Genomic DNA, 27,113 nt, shown 5'->3' with positions numbered 1-27,113 from the left:
CACATAGGATGAATCATCAAATGTTGGCTTCTATGTTTCTTGAGATAACTATCTTTTTTCTGCTTCTAGTTGGTGCGTCTCGTGCAGCTGTGGATGCAGGCTTTGTACCCAATGACATGCAGGTTGGACAGACAGGCAAAATTGTAGCACCAGTGAGTATTCAAATTATTTTTGCAGAAGAGACTGGTTAAAATTCCCCGGAATAGTTTGGACCATTGCCTTTTCCTAATGGAGCTGTAGGTAATGCCGTCTCCAGGCTTGCACACAGCCTGCCCGCCCCTCCCCCACCCGCTTTCCCAGCCTGTAGCACCTTTAGGATTGCTAGAGCCCCGCCCTTTTCTCTTCATGGTGTTGCCTTATCTTGGGAAAGATTCCCTTCTGGTGCATGGTATTATTGCAGCAATTGAAGTCGAGCTTGTCATAACTAACTGTCATCACCCGCAGAGCATGTGACATTGGTGAAATGGGTGTGGTTTTCTAAAGTAGACTTGGCCTGATTTGAACAGAGTGACAGAAGCTTTGCCTCTTGGGACGAAGGGAAAAAAGGGAGTGTGATGGAACCTATTGTCACCTCTTAGCTTAGTCATTTAAAATTTACAGCAAACAAACAAACCTAAGCCAGGCCTCAGCATCTTAATACAGCCAAACAAGGGGCATATCTAATGCCAAAATCTTTACTGCTTCATTTATTTCCCTCTAAGAAGGCATATAAAATAATTAACAAAAACACGCATTTGCTGTGCCAGTTATTTTTTAGAAAGGTATTTAGAGAGCTCTGCCTTATGTGTCCTGAATGATGCAAAGCTCTGAGGGCTAGGATACATTTCCTAATCTTACGGGATATGTAACAAGAATGACTGCAATTATATATTTGTTTGCATGGTTTCAGCTCTAAATGCAACATCACTGGCCTGTTTTGTTTTCATTCTTCCATTCCCAGAACTGCAGTAACTTGACTGGTTACATATTTGTTTAAGGGGCGCAAATAGATACTACAAGGTTCTATTTAAGGCAGTGGCTAATTCAGAACAAAACACAGAATGGCCTCATAACGTAAGAGGAAATTGAATTTTGGTTTTGTGGACCTAGATGCAGATTTAAAATCACAATACTGGCATAGGAAAAATATTGGAGACGGGAGACTTAATCATTCCAGCATAACTAGTTGCTATAATAAACATTTGGCATGCCTAATGAAATGGCTGCCCCTTCCTCTTTTAGGACATTTAGAGGATGCTGTGTGAATTCTGAGTACTAAAATTTTAAACTTACCTGGTATAGAATCTGAAATGGGGGGGGGCGTTATCCACAATATGGGGAGTTTCATATTTAGGCAGCTCTGGTTTTTGCAATAAGTTGTGTTTTGTGTAAAACTGCACTTAGTAATATTGTGATGCAGTATGATCTTCTAGGCCAGGGATGTCCCAACAGGTTGATCATGATCCAATGGTCGATTGCAGTGGGTCTGTGGTTGATTGTGGGATCCTGCTTCCCGCCTAGTTTGGGTCCCTAAAAAAAAGCTCAATAACTTTGGTTTCCTTAAAAAAAGCTCAACTTTGGTAGATCACTTTTTTATAGTGGGAGTAGATCGCTGTCTCTTGAAAGTTGGACATGCCTGTTCCAGGCTAAATTTAGACCAATAAATAGCAACTTGCCTATGAAAAGGATTGACTTGATTGTTGATGAACGGTATACAAAAATTTAACAAGAATCTGCATGTCACATGGCTGAGATTTTACTTTCGGCAAGCATGTCTTAAACAATTGCATCAGGTTAATGGAGTAAATCTCATTTTTTTCAGTGGATTGAAAATTGAAATCTGATTGGAAGGGATATAAGGAGCAAGTAAAGTTGTGAGGGAAACGCTTGTTCACGATGGTGGGGGAGAGTATTTTGTCATGGATGCTTTTATTACTCTGTTTATAGGCTTCAGAACTGGCCTAGTGGGGAATTCAGCTGATATGGAGTAGGGTGTGTATTGAGGCAGGTTGGAAGAGATTTTGACTGATGCCACTGCTTTTCTGCTCATGGTTGGGAGATGTCAAAGGGAATGGTTTTGAAAGAAGATAGCCACATTTTTCTAACTGTTTGCCTTTAATTATGCTTTCACTGATTTCAAGAGATATCTTTGCTTTTGGCCCTTTAAAAAAACCCTTCCTGTGCTAACCACAGACATACACTAGTTTGTTGCAGACCACTCTGGAAAGCTTGGCAGCCTGTTGAGTTCCTTTAAGTGGAGTAGAAGCTTTCTCAAAATGCACTCGTCTTGCTCTGTGAACAAATGGCCAGTTTGTTCAGATACGTTAAAAGTGCGCTCAGTTAGCAGCATAGTCCTTTGGGAACGTTCTTAGAAGTAAAACATTAAAAATGATTGTACTTAGTTGACTGAGGGGTGAAAAAAAATTCCCCATTCAATAGGAATGTTGTCTGAAGTGGTTTCATTATAATGCGGGACTTAAAGTCGGAGCTGTGCAAATAAGTGGTCCCTACCATTTGAGCTCTCAGCCTACAGCATTGTGGCCTGGGACTGCTGTGGTATGGATTGCTACATTGCTGGGCATCTTGGCCATCACCCATGTCGTCCTCGTTCCAAACTATTTCCCGGCACCAAAATGTGCAGAGCTGAGATAATAAATGAGCTTTGTCATATCTTGCATAACCCTGAAGGGTTTTTGGCCACCAGAGAACTGTTCTGTCAACATGTTCACAGGCACCTAATGTATCTCTCCTTCTAATAGTGAACTTGGGTGATAAGTGTGGACAGAAATGGAGCCAAGAGGAACAAGAGGGAAACATCTGTATGTTTGGTGGAACCCTGAGGTTAGCAGAAAGAGGATGAAATATTTAGAAAATTGCTCCAGCGGACTGGGACGGAACATGTTCTGTAGCTGCAGTCTTAGTCAAAAAAGAAAAACCGAGGTTCCTTGGTGAGTGGGAGGAGAATAAATTGGGCTGTTGGAGGAAGGTGGTGGCTGGAGCACTCCTGAAGAGGAAGCACTCAACCTTGTGTTGGGAATGAACCAGCGATTTTTCAACAAACAAACAGCACGGTCAGCTTGATAACAACCCCCTTGGTTTAAAGCTTATTTTGAAACTGACCGGAGTTTCTTTTTTAAGATCCCTGGTTCCTGTGGTTAAGCTTGACAGAAGTTCTCATGGCTATGTGAGTAGAGTGGGGAGTTTATGACTGACACTTCACTTGGAATTGCGATGGCTTCTTTGCATAATTATGTATCATGGTTTGGCAGTACATACACACCAGTCTATTATTTAAATATTAAATATTTATCTTATACCTCAACGATCTTGGCATTCATTCTGCTTAGCAAGTTGTGACTCTAATAGAGTACATTCTGGAGCTCCTTACTGTAAAATTTCTGTAAAGACGCACATGATAACTAAATTAAGTTCTCAGAACTGACAGTTCGCTGTTTGGGAGGAGGGAATTTGGGTATTTTATTAATGGACCAGGAGTGATGTTGATGGTGCAAAGGTTAAGTCAGTGCTGTTAACAGATTTGGGGGGGAAATGCCCATTTCCTCTGAATGCGCAGCAGCGTTGTCTTGCTTTTTTGAGCCACAAACTTCAAAGAGCTGTTTGTATGCAGCTGGGACTGAATTTTCAGGTTCTCTTTCTCTGACTTGCTAAAAAGCTGAAGACTGACAGCCCCCTTCATCCTACGTTATCCAGTGTGGCTTTTAAGTCCAAGAGAACCGTGTACTCAAATTGATGCTCTGTTCCTCAGGGGTTGGTGCAGAAACATTAAATTGTACTAAAATATTCATATGAGAGTGCATTTAGCTGAAAGCAATTGATGTGCTTTTCCCACGAGAGCAAAAAGAAACGCTGTATGGCCCTGCACTCAAGCAGACACCCTAAGCACGCTTAAGAGTAATCACGTGTCCCGGCTGATCAAAGCCCCATATAAGTTCTTAAAGTGAAAAGGATTAGAAAGGGATGAAATTGTTTGACCTGGCAGACTCTATAGTGATGTGAACTACTTCACTGCTTGGGATTTGAGCAGTTTTTTCCAGTGCAATGTGGGCTCATGCAATATCCACATTTTTCCTTGCTTAGTTGCTGCTTCTTTGCTCTGCAGATTCAACGGGGCTGCATGGGGGGTGGTTAGAGGGCTCCACAGATATTGGCTTCACTTATTAGCCAACCATTGTTTGCAGTTTCCATTCCGCACACACACACCCCCTGGTTGCCTGGCATCTGCACAGAGAGAGAGAGAGAGAGAGAGAGAGGTGCATTTGGCCCAATATTGTTGAATCTGAGTGGGAGAGACTTCCAGGTTTGAGGCAGAGAGCTGTTCCCATCACCTGCTGAGCCTTTTAACTGGAGTATCTGGTAATTAAGTATTGGACCTTTTACATACAAAGCATGTGGTCTTCTGATTCTTCTCCGAAGATAAGAAACCACATTTATTTCTCATATGGCTTGGAAGAGATTCTCCAAACTGCAGTGCAATTGAGAACTCTGGGATGTTCCCTGTGTGCTCCTGGCTGTTCTGCTCTCTATATGGCCAGGGTTCCTGTTGAGCTTGCAGGTGGATTTGTTGGCACCTTCATAAGGAAAATATAAATATTTAACCCAGAGAGCACAGCACATTGCAAATTGCACTGTACTACCACTGCAGGGATTATAGCTTACTGTGACAGGCAGATATGCTGTTACAAAAGTTTTGGGTGATGGTTGGTCTTAGAACCACATAATAGGTGTGTGTGGTGCACGTGCACACACGCATACACACACACACACACACACACACACACACACACACAGAGAGAGAGAGAGAGATTCCAGATGTGCTTAAGGCATTCAGAAACTTGTTAAATTGCCACCTGTTGTTTCTTTACTAATCCGTATGATTGCCTAACTTTGTATTAATATGTCAAATTCTGCCTGCACAAAAACAGACCTCTACACATTTCTTGGCCACCATTGCCCAGTTAGTGCAGCCTTATCACAGCAATGCATTGTCAGCAAGATCCACAAGTGCAGAATTCCCGTCAGGGTCTTGACTCTATTTAAAGTGTTTTGTTTTGTGGGACCCACCTCTCTTGTTGAATCTATACGATTTTGTTTTGGTTGTAACTACCAAAGCCTCGCTTGCTGATGCCACTCTTTGATGCACTTGGGTCCCAAGCCATTTAGAGCTTTGCGTGCTAGTGCTAACACCTTGAACTGGGCCATGCTGCTTGCTGGCAACCGTTGCAGTGCTTTCAGGTCCAGTGGTACGTGGTCTCATGGGGCTGCCCCACCTAGCAGCTGCATTCCAAACTAGTGGCAGTCCCTGGAATGTCTTCAAGGTCAGCTCCACATACATTGCATTATAGTAGTCCATGTGGGATCTCACCAGAGCATGGACAGCTTCAGTAAAAAAATGTTACTTTTACTTACTTTCATAATTGAAATTGTTTTATTTATTTTTATAAATGTATATTATATTGTTGTAACCCAGCCTGGGCAGAGGAGGAAGAAATATTATAAATAAATAGGGTGCAAGCCCTGTCCTTGGGACTTTACTGCTGAGTAAACGTGTGGAAATGCTTTTAGAAGTCAATGGATAAGAAATTTGCTGTGGGGTACAGTTGCTTTCTGAATCTTACATGGTCTGTATGCCTATTTCTCCCCTAAACATTGAGTTAAAAGGCTTCAGTGTCAGTGAAAGAGCAGCTAAAATGAGAATTGCATTGCTGGATCCTCCCTTCTTAGGGTCACTATGTTTTGACATGTTGGGCGGTGACTGATGTGGTTTCTTCCCACAGCAAGTAGAATCATAAAATTGTAGGGTTGGAAGGGACCCCAGGGGTCATCTATCTTACCTCCTGCAGTGCAGGAGTCATAGCTAAAGAATCTTTGCCAGATGGCCATTCAAGGAGAGTCCACCACTTTCTGAGGGAGTCTATTTGAACAGCTCTTATCGTCAGAAAATTCTTCCTGGTGTTTAGTCAGTATTTCTTGCAATTTCTATCCATTGATTTAGGTCCTACCCTCTGGAGTGGAAGAAAAGGAGCTTGCACCATCATCTATGTAATAGCCATTTTCAAATAACTGAAGAGCAATCACATAGATGATGGAGCGAGCTCCTTAAGCCAGAAAGAATATTGAGGAGCAGAAGCAATGTAGACTGAACCTAAGTCACCCACTGGTAAAATTTGTTTGCAGAATGCATTTTCCCACTCGTTTGAATCTTTATTTCAATTCTATTCTGTTTTCTGTTTCAGGAACTTTATATTGCTGTTGGAATATCTGGAGCAATTCAGCATCTAGCTGGAATGAAAGACAGCAAGGTACTATAGAAAAGTGTATTGGTCATAGTCAAGCAGAGACAAGCTTCTTTTGGGGGGTGGCAGTTGAGTAAAATATAGAAATAGAATAGATTAATCCCATTCTAGAAAGTAAATCAGTTGTCAATATCACAACATTATTGCCAATAGTGCATTACAGTGTACACATTCCAAAATAAACAGAAACAGACCATTTGTAGAAGCAGACTGAATTTATAGCTTAAGCAAAACAGTTTCTGTTTAGAATCCTATGCCGTAGAGCTATATTCATATATTTCAGAATCTGACACATGAATTCATGCATAACAATGTGCAATTTGAATTATGGACTTACTATTCCATAAAGTAAAAGACGCTTTTTGAATGTTCCATCATTTATCCATTCAAATGGAAACCCTATTATAAAATGATAATAAAACTTTAAAAGGTTTAACTCATTAGTAGCTGAAATGTTTTTCAACTATGTTTTTCCACAAGACTTGTTCAGATTATCTTTCTGTACCTCCAGTGGAAGATGGGTTTCATTATCTCTGAAACAAGAGCTTCCCTGCCTTTTTAAGAGGCAGTTTAATGTGAGAAAATTCACATGTTAAAGCATGAAAACTATAAAATAATACTGTGTCTTTGCTGTATGTCCCAGTTTTCTTTTTTGTGTTCTCTGATGTGCTCTGTTTTCTCTTTGAATTGTGAAGAGTCAGACTATTTCTTGTCATTAACAAATCATCCTAAAGTCATTGGAGCCATGTAGTCAAATAGATATGTCTGGGCAGAACAATGCTACACTCCTTTTTGGGACATAGTTTCAGTACCTGAATAGTGTCACAGACACACACACACCACTGTGGAGACTGCTGGAAAAAAATTGCCCATAGTGGTATGTGACACACCAGCTGAGGTGCCTCTTACCTGTTCATTAGCCCAACTCATGTAGCTGATACTCTGGGCAATGTGGCTTTTAAAACTCCTCCTCCTGCTTGGAGTCTCAGAAATATTTGTTGATGGTTAGTGCATTGAGGTTGCATCCAGTGTTCATCTTACTCAGAGCAGACTCGTTGATACGAATGGGCATGAAGAACTTTCATCCATTAATTTTATTGGTCAGGACCCTAAGATTATTACCCTATATAAAGTTACTTGGGGACGAAACCCCATTGAACACAGTAAAACCTTATTTTGGGCAGATTCCATGTTGGTCTGACACAGTCGAAATAAATAAATAAAAATTTTAAAAATTGTCCAGTAACACCTTAGGGACCAACTAAGTTTGTTCTTGGTATAAGCTTTTGTGTGTATGCACACTTCTTCGGATATCTGAAGAATAACTTATTTTGGGCAAATGTGCACAGGAGTACAGTACAATTCACAAAGTGACTTATCTGAGATAAACAAGAGAACAATTTGCCCTCTTTCACATGAACAGTACTTTGAGAGACATAATTAAATGGCAGAAATGGCAAGAATGAGCATTTTAAAGTGAAGGAACTATGGTTTAATATTTAGGTGGAAAGGAATCTAGCAAAATGATGCTCCTGCCAGAATGGTGAAATTGGTGGAGGAAGATTGTTGATGCTGCAGTTTTCATTCTTAAACTCTATGTCATTAAGATAGTTTTCTGCTCCATATGATTTTTGTGTGGGGAGGAGGCATTAAAAGTCAATATGGAAAGGTGAACATCCAATTCATGTTCCATCTTGTGTGCTGCTCCCTGACTGGCTTGGACTATATTCAACCATCTTTTTTGTCATGACCATCTAAACAGATGATTCCACCAGTAATGCTAGGGAAAATATTCACCCTCTAATACTGGAGCAGAATGATCTGTCTGTAATGATGGTGAAGGAACTGTCCTAGCCAAGCCCTGCTGGGTCGGAAGCTGGTGGGGTGGGCAGCTTTTTCCCTTGGCTGGGAGATTCACTCTGCCATCTCCAGGGCTGGTACATGTTTCTTCCTGGTTTAGAAGTTTCCCCGGAGAACAAGGGAGCTTTTAGGTCTCTCTCTCCCTTGCGCCATTGGAACACAGATGGCATAAGTGTGTGTGGGGGGGGGGGGTTTGCAGCTGCAGAGGTTTCTGTGACCACAAGGGGATCTCTAAGGTGGATCTTCCTTTTCATGGGCAGATGAAGAAATACACTCTTTCCTGTGGCCCCTGGGCTGCCCTCCTGGCGGGAACCACTGGTTTGCGCCCTAAGGCAGGGGTGGATGATATCTGGTTTCCAACATTGCAGTGTATCGCCAGCTAAACATCATGATATACCAATATATCACCATGTCTGAAATAAGGATGGAGCTATGTAGAGGCACTGGCTGAGCTCACTGTTCCCCCCACATTGTGATTTTTGCATAGCACATACACACATCATGATTAGCAGTATAATGCCAGGTCAAAAATTATGAAAACGATATCATGATATGGCCTTTTGTCTGGTTTTGGATGATATACCAATATATCCCCCAGCCCTACCCTAAGGCTTCAATGATCTACACACATGCTCAGCTCAGTGGGACAGAATTCTGAATAGACATGCTGAGAAATGTGCTGTAAATTGCTTTGGCACTGGACTTGAATAAAACAAATCTTTCATCACTTCAGTAAGTTGTGCTATTTCTGTCCACTGCTTTGGGCATTGAAAATGCCATTTTTTTAAAAAAAAGATGTTCAAATATGTTTTGCTAGAGTTTTTTTCTGAATATTGTTATATATTTGAACTCGCAGAACATATTTTTGAGAGCTTAAACTTTATTTTACTTTTACTTGAACTGTGCCCCACTTCTGTGTGTTTATCAGACCCTAGACGGAGTTGGGTTGTATCTGCTCAAACAATGTGTGGAAGCAAGGGAAACCCTTCTGTAACCATGGCAACAATCTCCTGAGTGGATTTCCACCCTCCATGCTGTCAATTATCTGGCACTGTGAACTTGCACACTTTGAATATGTTTCTGAAAGTAGTCCACAAAGCTTTTTGCAAGCAAAATGTATAATTTATTTGTCGTTATGTCAAGGTAGAAAACCAGTATTTATTTATCTTTAAATGATGGAATCTTTAAATAATGGAGAGCCAGAGTGGTGTAGTGGTTAAGAGCGGTAGTCACGTAATCTGGGAAACCGGGTTTGCGTCTCCGCTCCTCCACCTGCAGCTGCTGGGTGACCTTGGGCCAGTCACACTTCTCTGATGTCTCTCAGCCCCACTCACCTCACAGAGGGTTTGTTGTGGGGGAGGAAGGGAAAGGAGAATGTTAGCCGCTTTGAGACTCCTGAAGGGGAGTGAAAGGCGGGATATCAAATCCAAACTCTTCTTCTTCTCTCTGCTTTCCTCTCTCCCCTTAAAAACTATTTTTCATATCTATATGAAAAATAGTTCACTAAAAGTAAACTGTTGATAACTAGCAAATAAATATTATTGTGAATAAATAAATAATATTCATGCAATGCTTCTTTGTTGCCTGTAAGCTGCTTTGAGTTAGTTAACCTTTTGCTTAAGTAAATTAACTAAATATTTAAATAAAAGACTTGAAAGTAAAAACAGGTGAGGCTTAAGCATTAATTGGGCCAGTGGCTGATTCGTTAACACAATTTATTGTAGGACAGTGGTGTTGCTGCTATTTGAAAGAGAAAGTAAAATGTCCCTTTGGAGGTACTTGAGCCGTACGTCCTTAGGCAGGTTCAAGAAGCCTGTGATGGCTTTATTGAACCTCTCATGTTCAGAGGCAGTGTGCCACTGGACCTCAGCTGCTGGGGAGCAACAGCAGAGGCGCTCTGTGACTTTTCTGTCCTCCTTGTGGACTTCCCAACTATGGTTGGGAATGCAGAATGGAATACTGGACTAGATAGACCTTTGGTCTGAACCAGCAGGGCTGCCCATCTGTTTTGAAGCCCTCAGGGAAGGTTGCTCTTTGCACAATGGCTGCAATTTCTAATTATCTAGCCCACAGCCATAAGATTGTTGCAGTGATTCCAATCCAGTGGACTGTATCCAATGCTGCAGCTCCTGCCACCGACTTCCAGGTGCAGGGTGGAGCTTCTTTCTCTCCAGTCCCCTCCAGCCCCCCCAATAGTCCCCCAAATTGGCTCCAGGGGGTTGGGGGACATTCCAGAGTAGATCTGGCAGTGGGGGAAGGGGAACTGGGAGTCCTCTTGCCCCAGCTCAGAATGGAATCAACCCATTGCCTATGCTTATTATTATTATTATTATCATCCCATGTCTTTGATTCTCAGGCCCATCTTTATAGATGTGTTGTTCAGCTTATCTCGAGGCTGGGAATGGGTCTTGTTGGACTCCAGCTCCCATCAGCCCCAGCCAGGAGGGCCAGTGGTGCTCCAGCCCTGCTTTAGAGTTGAGAGAGCACGAGCAGGTGTTGGTGTTTTGCCTTGGGAGTTGCTTGTGATGAAGGGTGGCAGGCTGGATTTAAAGTGTGATCCTGGGCAGGCAAATAGAATTTCACCATGTGGCATTGCATGTGCCCAGTGTCTGGCTTGACACATGCATTGCCACCAGATTCTGGGGGGGAATTAAGATTGAGGCACCACAAGACAGGTTGTAAACATTCAGTTTTTTATTTCTGTTGTGAAGAGTGAGAAAGAACCTCCTTGAAGAGCAGCAGGGTCAGCCAAGGCTGGGGGCCCTGAGCAGGCGGTTGGGCAGGTGGGTCTCCTCCCCCTCTGTGATTCTGTGACTACAGAGAAAGCCACCAATAACTTGTACTCCATGAGTAATCTCCCTCTTTACTTTCTTTTTTCAGACAATAGTAGCTATCAACAAAGATCCAGAAGCACCAATATTCCAAGTTGCCGATTATGGTTTGGTAGCCGACTTGTTTAAGGTGAGTTTTGTTGTGGGGGAACCAACCTGATTACATTCCAAAAGTTGTTGGGTTAAAGCTGCCTATCAGTCCTCATGGACGTAAACAGAGATTGAATGTGTGCTGATCACTTTCCTTCCACTCTCCAGTACTTCAAGCTTTAGAAGTGTTTCCTTCACCCACCTCAATCCAAGTAAGGCTGTTTGGGATGGGCACTGATTTTGATAGCCCTGCAAAAAGTCATTATGTCCTAGACCTTGCTCTTTAGGATCTTGAAACCTCATATGGCAAGGGTTATATTCAACGAATCTGCCAATATCTATGTAGCCCCTTTCAGCAGCCAGCACCGCCTCCCAAATGGGGTTATACAGCCTTGACCAAATGTGTTAAGGTAAAGGTAAAGGGACCCCTGACCATTAGGTCCAGTCGTGGCCGACTCTGGGGTTGCGGCGCTCATCTCACTTTATTGGCTGAGGGAGCCGGCGTACAGCTTCTGGGTCATGTGGCCAGCAGGACTCAGCCGCTTCTGGCGAACCAGAGCAGCGCACGGAAACGCCGTTTACCTTCCCGCTGGAGCGGTACCTATTTATCTACTTGCACTTTGATGTGCTTTCAAACTGCTAGGTTGGCAAGAGCAGGGACCGAGCAACGGGAGCTCACCCCATTGCGGGGATTCAAACCACCGACCTTCTGATCAGAAAGTCCTAGGCTCTGTGGTTTAACCCACAGTGCCACCCGTGTCCCTGACCATATGTGTTACATGATACTTAATAACATGTTTCCTATCTTATTAGCAGAATGGAACTATATGAAAATTCTGCAGGCAAGGGGTTGACCACAATCTGCATTAACTGAAGCAGGGCTTGTATTTGAGAGCAAATGGCTGTACAACTTTATTTTAGCAGATTACAATTTACATGCAACAGCAATGGCCGAAATCTTGAGCCCTCCCCTCCCGGTGCTCTGTTTTCTTCTCCCAGTAGCTTGGCCAAGGACAGAGGGAGATTTGCTTCTCTCTACTCCCACTCCTGGGCTGCAGGTTAAGATGGTAGGAGGAGGTACACTCTGATTTTGTGCCAGTGTACCTTCCTCCCTTCCTTAGAGGTGAGGATGCCCCTGCATAAGTGTAGTGCCCCCTGGAGGGACCAGTGGGAAGAATGCATTCAAGTAAGGAAGCAGAGTGCAAGTCTCCCCTCTTCCTCCACCTCCACTGGTGAAGTTGAATGTGGTCTAGAGCTTCTCATCAGCTGGCTTTTGTGATAAAGCAAGCCAATGTAAATAAAAACTCTGCCAAGGATGGGGAACCTCTGGCCCATGGGGCAATCTGGGCCTGCCAAGGGGTCCACTTTGGCCCAAACCTTGCCTACATTCATGGAAAGCCCTCCCTCCACTGATCCCTACAGTCTCCAAAAAGGACCAGTGTGAGGCAAGCTTTCCAAATAAATGGGGTCTGCTTGCTTTTGCTGCCCATGCAAGGCCAGCTTTTCCCCCTTGATTACCCCATCATTCTGTGATGAAGGAGTGTTTTAAGGCACTCTCAACAGTCTCCCTGCCTTAAAACATCTTTAAAGGAAGTGGGAGAAAAGGCTGCTTCAAGGAACACTGCAAAATGTTTCCCAGGCACTCCCACACTCCTTTTAATCTCTGATTGCAGGGCAATGATTTTGACAGGTGGGTGGGACAACTCACTTGATGATGATGATAAATCACGTGACATCATGTATCTGACAAGTGGGCTTCCCTGACCACCCGTCACAGTTGGCCTGTTGGGTGAGGCAAAGTAAACCAGAGCCAAAAAAGGTCCACACCCCTAGACTGGGCTAATGTGGCACTTTGGAAACAGAGGGTACGTATTTTTTCTGGCACTATTGCCCCAACCACATAAATTCCACTGGCACCTGTTTTACCTGGATCTATATTGTGTTACCCCACCTCAATAATTGAGAAAAGTGTCAAAATCTCTTTGGCAACTGTGGCAGTGAAGGAACGGGCAGCAAGGGTGCAATCTTGAATAAAATATGGGGGGCACAGGTAAACCCCACCCCACATAATCAATCACAAGATACAGCATATGCACATCATTTGAGTGGCAATGTCCATCAATTGGGGGGGGGTCTGGCCCTCTCATATATTTTTGGGGGGGCCAAAGGGACCTCGGCCCATAGGAGTCAGCTCCTATAATCAGCAGTCAGGTATCTTAAGGCTTTGTCTGTATGTGATGGCTCGTCCCTCGGTTAAACAATTCCACATCTTTAGTTCTTAAATGTGCTCCTGGAAGGGCCACATCAGGCTAGATTATTGGGCGGGTGGCGCTGTGGTCTTAACCACTGAGCGTCTTGGGCTTGCCTATTGTAAGGTCAGCGGTTTGAATCCCTGCGACGGGGTGAGCTCCCATTGCTCTGTCCCAGCTCCTGCCAACCTAGCAGTTTGAAAGCACACCAGCACGAGTAGCTAAATAGGTACCATTGCGGCGGGAAGGTAAACAGCGTTTCTGTGTGCTCTGGTTTCCATCACGATTTTCCGTTGCGCCAGAAGCGGTTTAGTCCTCCTGGCCACATGACCTGGGAAGCTGTCTGTGGACAAACGCCGGCTTCCTTGGCTTGAAAGCGAGATGAGCGCTGCAATCCATAGTTGCCTTTGACTGGACTTAACTGTCCAGGGGTCTCTTACCTTTACTGGACACACACCACTAGATTAGCTCTGGTCAGGTAGGGGACTGGGCTGTACTCCATAGAAAGGGCATTTCCTTGTCTGACCTCTTGCCTCCAAGGATTTTTGCTAGAACTTCCTGGGCAGGGCAAGCTGGCCAGGGTTGAGATTCCAGCAAGCCAGACTCACTACCTTGCTCTTTGGCTCTGAGGACATGGCTGAACTGTGGTTGGGTATGTGCCTTGATGTCTAAATTCATCTCTAGTAGTAAGGAAAGCAAAGGACTCCCCTTGGGTCAACCCCATATCACGCTGGCCTCAGTGGATCACATTCATTTTTATTTTTTTTACAATCTATGTTATGTCTTCCTAAATCTTAATCAGTTGGCTTCACCCATTACAGAATGTTACTAAAGTAAACACTAATATATAAGGAAGAGTGAAATGGCTTGCACCAAATCTAAGATTGGCTTAGTTTGTTATGTAAAGTGACAAGAGTGTGAATTTCCCAGAACGAAACAGTGCTGACATTTATTTCATGCCATCTTATATTTTGTGTTTGAAAATGCTTACTTGTGCTGCTGAAACGGCCGCTTGCCGTCTCAGTCTTTTTCTCTCCTCCCCCTTTGGGGTTCTCCTAGCATGTAATCTGTGCCCCTGGCATGGGTGCCTGGTGGTATATAGATGGAGGAGAGGCGGCAGAAACCCTGCCAGAACTTAATGCTATTCCTGAACTAATGCCTGTCGGCTTGGCAGTAAACATGGGCCTTTTAATAAGCTGGAGACAAAGTGACATTCGGAAGAAACAACATGTAGACAATTTCCTTAATAAATTTTGTACGACCACATTATTTCCACCTAATGGAAATGTAGATCTCTTAAATAATTGAGAGGCTTTATTCATCAGCTGGGATCTTGCTGAGTGAGGGCATCCTACAGCCCCTGGAAAGAGAAGGTAACTGATATTTACTAGGTAGCATTTCAGGTGTAGTCAGTAGGCCAATCCACCACCTGTTTTCATGGATTGCTGCTCTTCAGAAGACTAGTAAGAATCACCGTGCAGCATGGGCAGAGCTCAGTTAAGGGACAGATCTGCTGCAGGTGCCAAGGTGCTGGCACCTGCCCCTCTGAAACCCCGGCTCAGTTAAATGTGCTCTTCTGTCTGCCTTCATGGCCTGATTTTGCACATCCCACCACAAAGTTGCATTTGAAATAAAGTGGACTGCTTGCTTAGTGCTTCTTTGGCTTCTCAAAACTAGAGAAATAAAATCAGAACTCTGTTTTTCACATAAAATTTTTACAACATTCTACAGCAACAGTTCTGAGCTTTATAAATCAGCTGAAAGTTTGGCTATGCCGTAATTTGTTGGCTTTTTAAATACAAAGACTTCAGCATTGCATGCTAAAGCAGGGAGTGGGGAGCCTGTGGCCTTCCAGTTGTTGTCCAGTTACTGCTCTCATCATCTCTGCCCAGTAGCCACTCGCACTGCCACTAGGTGAGTCTGGATTTAGCAACCTGCTCTAAAGGGTTTTTTTCTTGGCTGCAGCTGGGACAGGCTTTAGAGCCCAGTGCAGAAAGAAGTCTTCATGTTCAGTCATCCTGCTGATCTTGAGCATCGCAATCAGCAGCCATACACCTTTTGCATCTGTGACGGGCAGAACAAGCATACAATACCTTGAGTATCATGTAAACTTTGTGCTTGCTGTTGGTCAACACGTGGTGGTTTGTTCGTTTTTAAGGTCATCCAGATGTGCTTAAGTTTAGCTGCTTAAACATGTTCCAGTTCTTTGCATATTTAAATTTAGCTGCTTTTATGGCTTTTTCAGGTTGTTCCTGAATTGACAGCGGCATTGAAAAAGTGAAAACCTCAAGTATTCGGGCAGAAATGAATGTGACCAGCTTTGAAATGATCATTTTAAACAATTATTTTTAAATGAAACAAAAAATGTAATAACTGGTGATCTGTTGCCAAAATTGTATGTTCTAGGTGATATCTGAATGCCTTGTAATATATATTGTTTTTGCCTTTTTAGTTCCCATTTGACTACAAGCTATTTGATGAAGACTTTCTAATTCTGTAATAAAATATGCATCGGATACATTTTGTGTTGTACTTATGTGAAGAGGAATCCCCATGAATCATAGAATCAGAGTTGGATGGGACCTAGCGGGTCATTAGTCCAGCCCCCTGCAATGCAGGAATCTCAACTAACGCATCCATGACAGACGACCATCCAACCTCTGCTTAAAAACCTCCCAAAGAAGACTGTTTCACTGTCGAATAGCTCTTACCCTCAGAAAATTCTTCCTGATGTTTAGTCGGAATCTCCTTTCTTGTAATTTGAAGCCAAGTCCTGCCCTCCAAAGCAGAAGAAAACAAGCTTGTTCCATCTTTCATGTTACAGCCCTTGAGCTATTTGAAGATGGCTATCATATCTGGGTATGGCTAAACATACCCAGCTCCATCAACCACTCCTCATGCGGATTGGTTTCCAGACCCTTGATCATCATGGTTGCCCTCCTCTGCACACCTTCCAGCTTGTCAACATCCTTCCTAAATTGTGGTGCCCAGAACTGGACACAGGACTCCAAGAGTGATCTGACCAAGGCAGAATAGAGTGAGACATATTACTTCCCTTGATCTGGACACTAGACTTCTGTTGATGCAGCCTAGAATAGCTTTTTTAGCTGCTGCATCACACTGTTGATCCATATTAAGCTTGTGATCCACCAAGCCCCCATGATCCTTTTCACATGTACTGCTGGCAAGCCAGGTGTACCCCTTCATATACCGTACTTTTCTGTGTATAAGACTATGTTTTTTAACTGAAAAATTATGTTTATGGGGTCGTCTTATACATGGTTAGTGGCTAGGGGTGGCATGGGATTGGTTGATGCCGCAAGTCGGAGATGTTATGCAGCGTGCTATTGGTGTCTGCGGCAAGAGGTGGTGTTGATTGGATGTTGCTGTGGCAATTGGGTGGGCAATAGGCTGCTTCTGCCATTGAGGGGACGACGTTTGGAGCCTGTTGCGACGCGCATGAGTGTTAAGTGTCGGCCAGGCAGGTGAGTGATTTTCGACAACCCCCCCCTAAAAAAGCTCAACAACTGGGCAATCTCCCATCTTCTTAATTTTTAGTCCCCCAAAATAGATAGGGGTGTGTGTGTTATACATGGGGGGGGGGTGTACACGGAAAAGTACATTATTTGTGAATTTGGTTCTTCCTGCCCAAGTGCAGAACATTACATTTGTCCCTATTGAAATTCATTTTGTTGGTTTGTGCCCAGTTTGCCAATCTGTTAAGTCATTTTGAATCCTGATTCTGTCTTCTGCAATATTTATCTACCCCTCCCGCTCAATTCCTTCATCCAAGTCGTTTATAAAAATGTTGGACAACGGTGGGCCCAGGACGGGAACCCTGCAGGACCCCACTTGGCACTTTTCCCCATGCCTTGACATGTATCTACTATGCCCTGAAATATACTGATCTGTGCTGGAACAACTAACCAACTGTTGGTTGTTCAGTGGGCAAGGACTGAACACAGAAAAACATGAGCAAACCCCGTGTCTTAAAATGACATTAATGTTGATAACCCTTTGGGATTTCCTGTGTAAGCAGAATGTAGAAAGCTTGTTTGGCGAATGCATTTTGTTGCATGCACTGATTATAATAAAACATTATATTGTGTCAAAATGTCCAAATTATGCAGGCAGATTTTGCACTGTCCTGCAGTTCTAGCATGTGAGACTAAACAGATTAAAGACGAAGGTAGCTTCCACTTCCAGAATGGATTTTGCTCCTGGTTCCCTCCCCCCATAAGTTTGAAGATATGACTGCTTATGATATACATGGCATGTTGAATCTACCTTTCTAAACAATATGTCTTACAGTTCTTGAGTTTGGGGCTTTTTGGGGTGGGCTTTTTATAGTGATAGGCCTCCCCTGGTTCCTTTAATAAAATATCACCAGAGCCACTAGCTTCCTTAAAATAGTGCATCTAGCAATACAGCAGCTGCTTTAACAATAGGCTGTGGATTGCAGGCCCAGAGGTCTGTTGTAGGCCCTTGGGGAAAATCTTAACCTGTGGATAGCATGTTGTCATCTTGGTTTTCCTCTCCACCAAGCCTGCATGGTCACCAGGTTTTATTTTACCTTGGGCTCCTATCTCCTGCTCTGTCATGATCTGCATCTTTAATAAATAGATGACAGTTGGGCAGATCTGGTGCCTATCCTGGGAGTTGTGACTTCCACCCTATTAGCAGATCTAATCTGATTGTGACGTGATTAGACAGCCAACATAACACGGAGGTGGGGGGAGGATGGTTAGCTGCTATAACCAGAACAGAAGCCTTAGAGACAGCCTGTCTGTGGTGGTTAGGCTTCAGAAGATAACGAAACCACAAAGTTGAAAGAGACAAGAAGCAAAAAGGAGTCAGACAAAACAATCATGTAGACCCAAAGGAAGCTTGTGAATGGTTTGCAATAAATGGTGTTGGTCCTGTGATAAATGATTCAAGCCACTAGGAGCGAGATAGGAATATTCCCTGGTAGGCTATTGGAGGCATTTAGTTACAGAATGTGTAGGTGAGCTATGAAAGGAATCATTGATATTGTGCAAGGAGGTTCCACTGTGTAGAAAGCTATATAATGCTCCATCTGTGTTCAGCCAGTTTATATCAGCAATTCCTTCCAGCTTCATGAGACATCAGCTGAAAATTAAAAGGGAGAAAAAATGATTCTCTTCTCTCTTTATAATTCTCTGCCTTTATAATGGCAGTCCACTGGCCTGTCTTCAACTGGATGAGAGCTAATAAATTGAAGCTTAATCCAGAAAAGGCAGAGGCACTGTTAGTGGGTGGTTCCCTAAATTGCATGGATGGATTCAGGTAGGTAGCCGTGCACACGAAAGCTTATACCCAGAACAAACTTAGTTGGTCTCTAAGGTGCTAATGGACAATTTTTTAATTTATTTTGACTGCATGGATGGGATGTGGCCTGCAAGTCCTTCTGAAGGAGCAGATGTGTAGCTAAGGGTGTGCTGCTGGGTCAGTCACTATCACTTGAGGCTCGTGGCCTTTGGTTGGTGGGCATCTACGCCCCTATCTGGAAAGGGATTAACCTAACTTCTCTTGTCTATGCTCTGGTAACCTCTAGGTTAGATTACAGCAAAGTGTTGAAGATGACTTGGAAACTGCAGCTGATGCAGAATTTTGACAGGAGGTTGCTCACTAATCCTGGCCTGACTGCACTGCCAGTTAATTTCTGGGATGAATTTAAAGTGCTGGTTTTGACCTATACCTCAAGGGTTGCTTCTAGCCACGCGAACCAGCCTGGACCCTGTACTGGTCACCTGAGGCCCTTCTGCATGGTCATTCTCAGAAGGTCTGGAGGGTGGCAACACAAGTATGGACCTTTTCTCCCTGCTGGCTCCCTGCCTGCGGGATGCTCTCTCCAGAGCTCACCCAGCCCATCTTCATTTAGCTTTAGGGGCAAGGCAGGAACTTTCCTTTTTACCCAGACTTTTGGCCCTTAGCTTGAAGGGTTTTTCTTAGTATTTGTGGCTTCTTTTGGTGGCGCATGATCTGCTGCGTCTTTCATTTGCTTGTTTTTAAAAAGTTTTTATTGATTTGTGTTTATAGTAACTGATTTTTGTGTATTTCCGTTTTGTGTCATTTTTATGAGTAAAAACAACTAAACAACAGTATGTGGAATTTACAGTAATTTACAAAAGAGCCACAGGAATCAGATTTTTCCTGTGTGAATCCAGCATGAACAGATTTTTTTCCTAATAAAAACTGGCAAAAAACCACCTGAGTCCTCCAGCATAAGAAAGGAGCAGAGATAGCTATAGTTTTGCCCCAGCCTCCATCTTTATGCAAGCCCCAGCCCAACACACACTTCAGCACTTCCTAATGCTAAGCACAGATCACTGTCAACAGCATAAAAACAAGCTACCGGTGTCCTGATGTGACTGGAAAAGCAGGATCCCTTTTAGCTGCTTTACAGAAGTATTAAAAATAATAACCGCCATAGGGGACAGACTGGAGCATTGCCAGATACTGCCTCCAGCTGCTGAGCCTCTGAGCCCATCTGCCGGTCTAGCTTTTGACTTGCTCAAGACCTCTCAGCTTCATGTGCAACTCCCATCTTCAAAATAGCATCTGTCTTGCAGAGGACGGGGATAACCGCCATCAAAGTTACAACCACTTTGTACCTCCAGGCAAAGATACAGCAAATACCATTAGATTCAGCTGCGGGTATCACATACTTTCTGTGCGAGGTGGCTCAATATAATATCCTTGCTGATCTGGCACTGTCCCCGTTTGAAGCCCCAAAGAGCTGCTTCTATTCAGTATGGACAATGCTGAGCTTGGTAGACTTATGATAGTTTCCTATTTTCCTATATTGGTTCATCTTGGTTCCTGAAGTAGAAGATGTAAAGGTCAAAGAAATGAGTGGGAGATCTGCAGGTCACCCACAAGAAATGATTTTGAAAATACAGTGTCAGAAATGCACAAGGAGACAGCTGCCATCCAGACACAGAACAGACTTAGCTTCAGCAAGCTGGTGGCCTCATCTACCTTCGGACCAAGAAAACAAATACTACTGCCCTTATAAGAAGAGGAATCAATCCTTCTAGCCATGTGTTATTTAGAGGGAAAAGCAGCTAGGTAGTCTTCATAGGCTTGGTAACTATCTGGAGTAAGTGGGTATAAAATAATTCCTTATCTACCAATATTTTGAAAACAAATTGTTCACATTCTCACCGTAAGAAGGGTGCCCTTGGAACAGACCAGGCATTCACTTTCAAGCTTCCTGTTTCCAACAGCCAGAAGCATCTGGGAAGCGGGTCGTGGAGACACCTCTGCCCCACTCTTGCCCCCCAGCCATCCCTGTGCAGGAATTCGGGAAAAATGGGGCCTGCAACAAAATGTGGTGGTGTATCATTGCCTTTCAATAGGAGTGCTCCAGTTCAGGGTTCCAGCCAGCAATGCCTCCCTCCCAGTTATTCCTTCCAGCCTCCATTTTTCTTTTCTAAGTAGCACTCAGCTGTCTGTGGCTTCTGAGCATTCCTTCTTGGGAAGTTTGGGTTTTTTCTTTGTTATCCCTCCCTCCTTAAAAAAAATAAATTGCTGTATTTCTGCAAATTTCTGGATTACCCTCAGCATGCAGATACCAATCCTATTGTTGCTCAGGGGGCCCATTTTGGTTCTGTCATGTCAGCACCCACCACTTCAGAACTTGGGAATAAGGAGCCATGGCCAATGCTTGCTGATAGATCTCTCCTCCAAGACAGGATAGGCATAAGATTCACATGGCTACCACTCCTCCCTCCATAAGAATAAGCCACATCAAATGGTCTGAAAAGACCCCACCCCCTAATGTAGAGAGGAGAGCTAAACAAATGTCTAACATGAAATGACATTGCCTGCTTTAGCGCAGGAGGGGCCAAGCTGTGGCTCTTTAGATGCTGATGGGGGAGAAAACTCCCCTCCGCCCAGGGAGCGTGGCCAAGGGGCAGGGATGATGGAACTGTAGCCCAGGATCATGTGAGGGCCACAGGGGAGCCATAGCTGCTTTCGGCTGCTTTAAAAAACAAAAAACAACACCCACACCCACCCACTACACATCACACCGAAGTAGGCTTAAAGTATTTTTTAAAAAATGAAGCATCATGCATTTAGGATTTTTTAATATAAAAAAATTCTTTTTAATTAAAACCATATTTGTAAAATGTCCATTTTTACTCTGTTGTCTTGGAGACGACAACTTTTAATTTTGTCAAAATATTTTCTTCCCAAAGTTCATGCTAAAAATAAAAAGATCACTTTTTTAAAATTTCTTTGATCTGCATCATTCAAAGTACTCCCTGAAAAATGTTTTTGTTTTCTCCTCAGGAAGAACAAAAATATTTGCCATCTTTATACAAAGGGGTTTGCAGTTGTCACATATAAAGGGAGATTGTAAGAAAGAGGAGGAGAGAAGTTTACATCCGCTTGTATCATATACCCTGCTGAAACCTGACCTGATAGAAGATTGTCCAGAATTCCTTAAAAACTGTGTGATTTGTGTCTGCTTCTTTAAAAAAAACGCATTAAGAATCTATACATCTTTGAGGTCATTGTTTTAACATGATCGGCCTCTGCCCCCATCCCTTCAACTAGGACTTCAGGTGATAGAAATGTCAAATTTTCCGTGCTGGCTCTCTCACAACTCATGCATTTCCCCCCCTATTTAAAAGAATATTTAACTCATTCCGATCCACGCAAAATACCCACCCGGGGGTTGGTTCCGGCAGCCCCATTTAAAGCTTTAGTATGTCTCCCTTGCAAAGCCTCTCCTTTATTTTTTTATAACCCCAATGGCAGCAAAAGGACTATGAATCTGGGACCCTGTTTAACTTTTGCTCTTTGGATTCCAAAGGCGTATACTTGTCGATCACAGGCGTATTCTGCTGAAAGTGGATTACCGGCTTTATCTGAAACATACCAAAACTTTCTTGGTTCTTCCTGTTGTAAATGTTCACTCGGTGCTCCAGTTCTGGGCTGGCTTTGGTAGACCCTGATGGGCTTGGCAGTTTAAGGTTGACCGGATCCAGTCCTTTTTGTGTCAAGCAGGAATCGTCGGACAAGGATGACAGCAGTTCTTGCACCACGGCATTGTTGACTCTGCTGTGGGTGGAAGAAGAATCTACCTGATCACGTTTGGCTACATGGCAAGCCCTCTCCAAGGGGCAATACTCAGAGGACTCCTCCCGGGTTGTACTGCAGTCCGTGGAAGAGCCAAAGGTCTGGCTGCTGTCACTCTGGGCTCGGGTGACGGAGCTGTCTGTGGACCTGGAGGCACTGCCTGAGGCAACGCTGGCGGAAGTCCCATTGCTCCCCATAATCTTCATGGGCACGTCCACCGTGAAGAGGTCGGAGGAGATGTTGGGGTGGTGCACGTCAATCGCAGCCGTCGTAATGACACAGATGGCTCCTTCTGGAACACCACTGTCTACAGGCACACAGCAGAAGGGGGAAAGTGTTACAGCAGCAGCTTTCAAACTTATGCAGGCCACTGCCCCCCCCGCCACCTCCTGTGCTGGTTCTCCAAACCTACCCCACTGCCCCTAACCCTATGCTACAAAAAGCACTATTCAGAATAGCGCGTCTGCACCACCCACTAAGGGAAGATCTGTGAACCTTGGAAGTTGTTTTTGGAATTGCAGATTTCACAGAGATACAAACAGGTAAAAGTCACATGTTATCACTTCTTTATTCGGATGATTTATAAATTTATTTATTTATATGTATTAAGATATTTATGAATCACCCCTCATCAAAAGGTATCAGGGCAGTAAACAATAAACAGCCATTCCTAAAGTAATGACTTTTAAACACCTCTTAAAAACCTAAATGTTTGCCCAGGCTTTTCTGAACTCAAACTCTTAGCATTTTAATTTTCTGTTTTGTACACTGCTTTAGCTTTTAGGACAATGTTTTTTAGAAAGTTTACATGTAAACCCCTTAAAGAGATTTTTTTACTATAAAGAGCTACATAAAATGTTGGTTGAAATCCTGGCTGGATCCAGGCCACTGGCGCAGGGAGTCCTGCCTCCTCTTCTCACGCGGAGCCGCAAGCAGGGACCTCCGCACAAGAGCCTCCCCTGGAGACCTCAGGGAAAGGCAGACATGGGGGGAATTTCTGGACCAGCAAAGTCCTGGCAAAGAGGCGAGTGTGACTGTGAGGTCTGCCTCTGACTTTCTTAATTTACACAGTTAACAGAATCTGAGGGTTTTGGTTGCAAGATTTACAGGTTCCTTCCATCTGATACCAGGTATAATAAAAACACACACAAGACACCTCAACTTTTCTGCAGCTTGCATCCGTGCCCTGCATTTGTGAGATATAGATGCAGGTGCCTGTTAAAATATATTATTATTTAGGATAAAATAAAATGTACTGATGATGTTAATTTGCAAATTAAAAATTCTGCTTTTTAAAAATGGAGTTCCACCCAACTCCCGCTCCACAAATCAGGAAAGCTGTTTCGAATATATGCTTTCTACTTTTTAATAACATGAATAAAGGGTTATGTGTGCATGAAGTGGTGTGGCAGTTTCAGAATGAAATCCATTTCAAGTAATGACCCAGTGGCCACTAGACTAACATTGGTCTTCTCTAGTGTCAAATTATTTTATCCTTCACTCATTCAGCTTAACCCCTTTAAAAGGACATCAGCATGACCCATTATCAGTTTCCTCCCCAGGGGGGAGCTGCTTCCCCTCGTTGCCATTTGAGATGCTGCATTTTGAAAAATAAAATACTTAGACCTCAAAGTACACCTGAATCTTAAAACATTACTGTTGGCTTCCAAGGGAGGCCTCCTGCTGTCCAGCCTAAAGGCTTCCAGAAGCCCAGGGCAGAAACAAGCTGGAAGGATCATAGTTCACTGGTAGAGAATCTGCTCCGCATGCAGAAGGTCTTGGATTCAAATCCTGTCATCTCCAAGGAGAGCTGTAAGTGTCCTCAGTCTTGAACCCTAGCGAGTCGCTGCTAGTCAGGATACACAAGAGGGAGCTACAGGGACCAAGGGTCTGACTAAGTGTAAGGCAGCTTCTGACACACTAGGAAGTTTCCCTTGCAAGCCCCATGGAAAGGAATCAAAACTATACCGCCTCCACTGATTTCCATGGAGAACAGACTTGCACGTCTGGGTATGGAATCATGTTGCTGTGTATCCCCCCCCCCCCAAATATATTCACAAACAATGAGTAAGAAACTATTAATGGCCAGCAGTCACCAAAATGAAGCTTTAATTATTTAATTAATTACTTTATATATAAAAATATTTATATATTGCTTTATCATAAATATATATCACAGCAGTTTGCAACAATATAAAAACAAAAAAATCAGTAATATTGAAGCCCTTGAATAATAATTGCTACCAGATGTTTAAAGGGCATCCGTAAGGATGTGCTGGAAGATGAAAGGTTCGACATGGCATGAAACCTTCCTATGCCAATGCAACAGAGTGGATTGCACAGGGAGGTGCAGATTTTAACAGGGCTTGTGTTCTTCCAAGCTGCTAGACAGAAAGGTGGGTGGGCAGTTGGGTGAAGTTGGTTGCAAGTTCTGCTGGAATCAGACAGCTTGCTCAGCGGCACTGTACTAGATAGAACTCCAATTCCCACCATCCCTGACCACTCGCCATATTGACTGAGGCTGATGGGAGCTGATCAACATATTCCCATTCCCAATATGGGCAGACATGAATGTTTCTACCGGGAGGGAGGAGAAGGAGAAATAGATTCGGCAGCAGGGCTTAAAGAAGAGCACTTTGCAGTTTCCAGGGGCCAGTCACAGAATACAGCCCCACTTTGGGTTGCAGACGCCTTGCAAGTCGAATGCTTTAGCTCCTGAATGCCACAAACCCAGAAGTGAGTGTTCTGGTTTGTGAACATTCTTTGGAATCAGAAGTCGCGCCTTGGTTTCCGAACGCTTTGGAAGTTGAACGGACTTCTGGAATGGATTCTGTTCGACTTCTGAGGTACCACTGTAGGAAGCCAACATGTGGAACGCTTTCCCTTTGCTACTCTAACCTGCCTCATTCTGTGTGGTGAAGTCAGGTGATGCCCTTCTGAGGTCAGCTCAAGGGACACGGGTTCTAGTTTTAGAATTAAGCCTCTCACTGGAGCCTTCTTCACCTGAAACCTGCTTCAGCATCAGTAACCACATCACAGTGGTGGGACATCTGCTCTGCATGCAGCAAGTCTGACTGAGCAAGCCCTGGGGGAGACTGAAATCCCGGAGAGCCCCCAACCTCTCAGCCACAGCAATGCTGAGCCAGACAGACCAGTGGCCTGACTCTGGCTCAGCTGCTGAGAAACGGCAGCAAGCCTCTTTAGTTTCTAGAATTCAAACTTACCACTACTGGGCTCATTGTAGTACTGACTGATGTAGTTGTTCATATCGTCTTTGACCATGGTCTCTGTGAATGTAAATGGGGGAAATGTCAACAGAAAAATTCCTATCATGTACTAGATTAAGTTCTCCAGCACATGGTCCCATAATGCCATTATGGGAAGAAACTCAGAATCCTATTTCACACAGCATTTTCAAAACACAAAATTGTGAGTTCCTCATGTGATGTTTGAGGGCTATACTTGGTTATCCAAAAGAAAAAGATAAAAAAGAGAGCAGAAAGGCACAAATCATGTGTGAAATATGACACGAAAGAGTACTTGTGGTGAGCATATATTCGACTACAAGGATTACTTCCATGCAAGATGTGTAAGAGAGAAACAGCTTCAAAGCAATATTTCTTGACAAAGGAGGAAAATAAAACAGTGCGTGAGGGGGAGCATTTGCATGATTGACAGGTCAAATCAGAGGGAATGTTTTATCAGACTTCTACAATCACTGTGTTTTGAAGAAGGGATGTTGAACTGACATAATGCACCACCTTGCTCCTGTCTGTTCCGTTCTCTGTGCTAGTTGTGCTAGTACTGCTGCCTTGGAAAATGCCAAACACACAAATCCTTCTGCTTCTGGGCCACGGTTTTTGGTGCCAAGTGAGCAGAACACAAGCGTAGCTCTTCATTCACCATAGCACCCCAGCTCCTACACCCACGCTTCTGAAATTATGCTGGTTACTTTCCCAGGGGCACCTGTCCAATATGGTCCATTTTCATAACAAATTCATCACCTCCCAAACCCACAGGGAAGGAAGCAAATCCCTTTTAATTCTCCCTATTAGGCCTGGGTGATGCATCGAGGGTGATGGTATGAGAGCCAGACTGTGATGGCAGTTTCACCTGCTGGTATATTGTGGGTGAAACTGCTGAGTCCCTCTGCCTCCAGTGCCCAGCGAGCAAGGGAAAAACAAGCTACAGAGGCAGCTTGCTTGCCCCCCAACTCCCCAAAGACTGAGGGAGCCCTGCCAACGGAGTGTTCACAGGGCTTCCTCAAGTGTAACAGAGCCCTGACTTTGCCTATGGCTTGAGTGAGCTGGAGCTGGAGTGGGGGTTCCTTGAAACCTCTGTTCAGGGGTGCCTGCCCCTCAATGAAGACATGGGGCTCGCTCAGCTGGGGGAGTGGGAGAATTTCTGCCCCCCAGCTGAGCAGCTGCACTGGCTCCACCCCCCAAGGCGCTGGGGTGAAAGCGCCTCAGCTGCCATGGCGAGAGCTGCAGCAATTTCTTCACCTGCGCCTCACGGGGCCAAGGCAGCTCGTTTCAACCTTGCAACGTTTGGCTGGTGATACATCGCAATGTTGAAAGCCTAACATCGCCCAGCCCTACTCTCTATCTATCAACTTCAAAGGTGCCCAGCACAAGAAACCCTGATCCCCACTGGTGGTAAAAAATATGACAGAACAGAAG

The 27,113-nt window shown here is 43.9% G+C and overlaps 2 protein-coding genes across 9 annotated transcripts in view; one reads left to right on the top strand and one right to left on the bottom strand.

The window, feature by feature from the left end:
* ETFA (electron transfer flavoprotein subunit alpha) overlaps nt 1-15,841 on the top strand; it is a 33,673-nt gene extending 17,832 nt beyond the window's left edge. The window contains exons 9-12 of the mRNA XM_083460788.1: nt 70-152; nt 6,234-6,299; nt 11,034-11,114; nt 15,569-15,841. Of these exons, the coding sequence (XP_083316914.1) occupies nt 70-152; nt 6,234-6,299; nt 11,034-11,114; nt 15,569-15,604 (266 nt within the window). The 3' untranslated portion in view covers nt 15,605-15,841. The remainder of the gene's footprint in view (nt 1-69; nt 153-6,233; nt 6,300-11,033; nt 11,115-15,568) is intronic.
* A 5,588-nt stretch (nt 15,842-21,429) lies between these two features.
* Nucleotides 21,430-27,113, bottom strand: part of TMEM266 (transmembrane protein 266) — a 103,489-nt gene continuing 97,805 nt past the window's right edge. For all 8 annotated transcript variants that reach the window (XM_083460742.1, XM_083460735.1, XM_083460737.1 and 5 more), the window contains 2 exons: nt 25,659-25,721; nt 21,430-22,741 (listed from right to left, as the gene is read on the bottom strand). In XM_083460742.1, coding sequence (XP_083316868.1) covers nt 22,122-22,741; nt 25,659-25,721 — 683 coding nt within the window. In that variant the 3' untranslated portion in view covers nt 21,430-22,121. The remainder of the gene's footprint in view (nt 22,742-25,658; nt 25,722-27,113) is intronic.

This window comes from Podarcis liolepis (assembly GCF_965112155.1).
Source record: "Podarcis liolepis genome assembly, chromosome: 9".
NCBI lineage: Eukaryota > Metazoa > Chordata > Lepidosauria > Squamata > Lacertidae > Podarcis > Podarcis liolepis.
The sequence above is the reverse complement of the archived record's forward strand: the minus strand, read 5'-3'. Positions and strand labels throughout refer to the sequence as shown.